The 2,661-nt window shown below is 44.8% G+C and overlaps 1 protein-coding gene across 2 annotated transcripts in view; it reads right to left on the bottom strand.

Annotated features, from left to right (window-relative positions):
• supt5h (SPT5 homolog, DSIF elongation factor subunit) overlaps nucleotides 1-2,661 on the bottom strand; it is a 10,450-nt gene that overhangs the window by 1,600 nt on the left and 6,189 nt on the right. For both annotated transcript variants that reach the window (XM_031838879.1, XM_031838880.1), the window contains 5 exons: nucleotides 1,576-1,827; nucleotides 1,121-1,210; nucleotides 827-897; nucleotides 528-633; nucleotides 34-124 (listed from right to left, as the gene is read on the bottom strand). In XM_031838879.1, the coding sequence (XP_031694739.1) occupies nucleotides 34-124; nucleotides 528-633; nucleotides 827-897; nucleotides 1,121-1,210; nucleotides 1,576-1,827 (610 nt within the window). The remainder of the gene's footprint in view (nucleotides 1-33; nucleotides 125-527; nucleotides 634-826; nucleotides 898-1,120; nucleotides 1,211-1,575; nucleotides 1,828-2,661) is intronic.

Below are 2,661 nucleotides of genomic sequence, written 5' to 3'. Positions count from 1 at the left end.
CACACACACACACACACACACACACACACACACCTGACTCGGTGACCACCTCCAGGTCGATTCCTTCCGGCTGGTCCTCAAACTTCTCGAGCTCCGACAGTGTCGGCTTCACTCCGTCTGTGATCTGTCAGAGAAACCAAACAAAGACCTCCTTTAGCTTCCAGAGTGAAGAGACAGCAGCTAAAGGAGAGTTCACGCGACTCTCTGTTGTTTTGGTTTTCACACTACATGACTGACTGGCGACACGCTGTTGGGTCCTTCACCTGGAGGAACCACCAATGAGGTCTCCAAACTATGTTTTATCCAGGCGTCAACCTCCGGTTCTAAAAAGTGTCTTTAACCTGCATTCTCTCTAGTGTCCACCAGGGGGCTCTACTTCCCTCTTGATTTATTACCTCAGTAATCATTGTAAACATGAGTTTGGCTTTAAAACTGACTGCAAGTGGAAAACCAGGGCTCAACTCGACAACCAAATAAGGAAAACAACCGTTCATTTAAAGTGTTGCTCCTGAAATAAAAAGACTCACCACAGCCGACATGGCGAAGCTCTTGAACAGGAATCCTTTGCGGCTGTAACGGTTCCCCTCAAAGATCATGAAGTCTCCATCGTGGCTGACCTCTCCTCCCAGAGACCTGTCAATCAAACCATCACCTGTCAGTCAGAGAGACAGTCTCACACCGTTCACTGCACAAGATAGATGTTAAAAAGACTTGAAGAACAAAGAACAAAAGAGCCGTGTTTTGGGGATTTTTATTACTTTTCCAAAATATTTGATACCGTTAGAAGAAATACATCAAACCGTCACAGTGATGTTAGAGAGTTTACCTGATCTTCTCTGCATCAAACAGCCTCTGAGCCGGTCGCTTAAACTTCTTCCTCTTAGCAAACCAGTCTTTCTACAGGACAGACAGATAGACAGAGAGAGAGACAGACAGATAGACAGAGGTTAAATATCAGTACAGAGAATCAAGTGGAAGAACAGTGTTTCTTGGCGTGTGCTGGCGTGTTTCTTGGCGTGTGCTGGCGTGTTTCTTGGCGTGTGCTGGCGTGATTCTTGGTGTGTGCTGGCATGTTTCTTGGCGTGTGCTGGCATGTTTCTTGGCGTGTGCTGGTTCCTACCAGACTCATCTTGGCCTTGATGCGGTCCAGGTCTATACGAGGGATCATCTTCAGAGAGATGGTGTTCTGACTCGGCTCCACGTAGTCCACCTGGAAGAACCCACGAAGAAGACATCAACACGGAGCTCATTACTTTCACTATCAACCAACACATCAAAGAAATGTAATTATTTTTTCAAATGATTGATGTCACTGTAACTGTTTTGTTCTGCACTACAGACATGTTCTAGTTCTACTTCTAGTCATGATGGTTCTGTTTCATAGAGGAGCAGGACTTTTATTTTGAAGACAAAAACGAGACCTCAGAGAGAAACATGACGGGAACTAAAAGAATCCCAGAAAGTGCTTTGAGGTTCAGAGGGTTAAACTATATTGTTAAAACGATTATCTAAACATATTTAGTCAACCTCACACATGAACCCTCTAGAAGCCCAGGTGTAGCTCTGCGTGGGTACCTGAGCGATGTCGTCCTTGTACAGGCCTCTCTTCAGCCGGACCCAGGACTTGGGCTTCAGGTTGGTCACCTCCTTGACCACCTTTAGGACGTCCGTCATCTCCTTGATGGGCACCATCTGCTGGTTCCAGAGGCCCATCCTCAGGTTGCCGATGCCCTCGATGGCCGACTTCACGTGAGTCTGCTTGTACGACTCCACGTAGATGTAACCTTTGACGTGGTCTGGGGCCACCACCGACTTGATCTGGAGGGGCTGCGGAGTCAGAGGGACAGTATTCATTTAAAGAAATGGATTATTCTCTTGACATCTAAAGCTCGTTAAGAAAAGAAAAGAAATATATTGTGAAGCCAGAGATATAACTTATGACTCAGAATGACTGTCTGCACGTATACAGATGTGTATTTAAACTGATATTTTCTCTATGTTATGGCCTCTCATCCACGCGAACACAGTCTTAGGTCACTAAAACAGACACTTCTGAAAACTTTATCTGAACGTGTGTTCACATCACTCGCGGGGGACCATTTGTGGATATTCGCGTCATTCACCCAAATGCGCCAGAGAGGGGGCGTGGCTTGAACCCATCCATTTCTTTCCGCCATCAACATAGAAGAAATAACCTATATTTCTACTTAGTACTTGTTGTTGAAGTCTAGATATCAGGAAACTAAACGCCGTCTTGTCTGGTTCATAACAGTCCGGAGGAGCTCCGTGGATCTCATCGAGCTGTATTCACCGTGTCTAGTTTACTACAGCTGTATCAACACAAAACAAACTGATTTAACAGCAATAAACGGATAAAAAGGGACCCCGGAATAACTACGTAATGAAAAGTCTGAATTCATGTTTTGTTAATTCTCTCCACAAGACAACAAGAAAATAACTTTTAAAATACTTGTTTTCTCAATGGAGCTCGGATTGATCAGTGCTAAGCTAAGCTAACATTGTAGCAGCTCCATCAACACTCAAAATAACGCCATCTAGGCATAAATACAGCAGCGTCTTTTTCATTGTTTGTACCATAGACAGTCTATGGTTTACACACACACACACACACACACACACACACACACACACACACACACA

The sequence above is a fragment of the Anarrhichthys ocellatus genome, unplaced genomic scaffold, assembly GCF_004355925.1.
Source record: "Anarrhichthys ocellatus isolate YVR2014 unplaced genomic scaffold, GSC_Weel_1.0 scaffold1088, whole genome shotgun sequence".
Classification (NCBI taxonomy): domain Eukaryota; kingdom Metazoa; phylum Chordata; class Actinopteri; order Perciformes; family Anarhichadidae; genus Anarrhichthys; species Anarrhichthys ocellatus.
The sequence above is the reverse complement of the archived record's forward strand: the minus strand, read 5'-3'. Positions and strand labels throughout refer to the sequence as shown.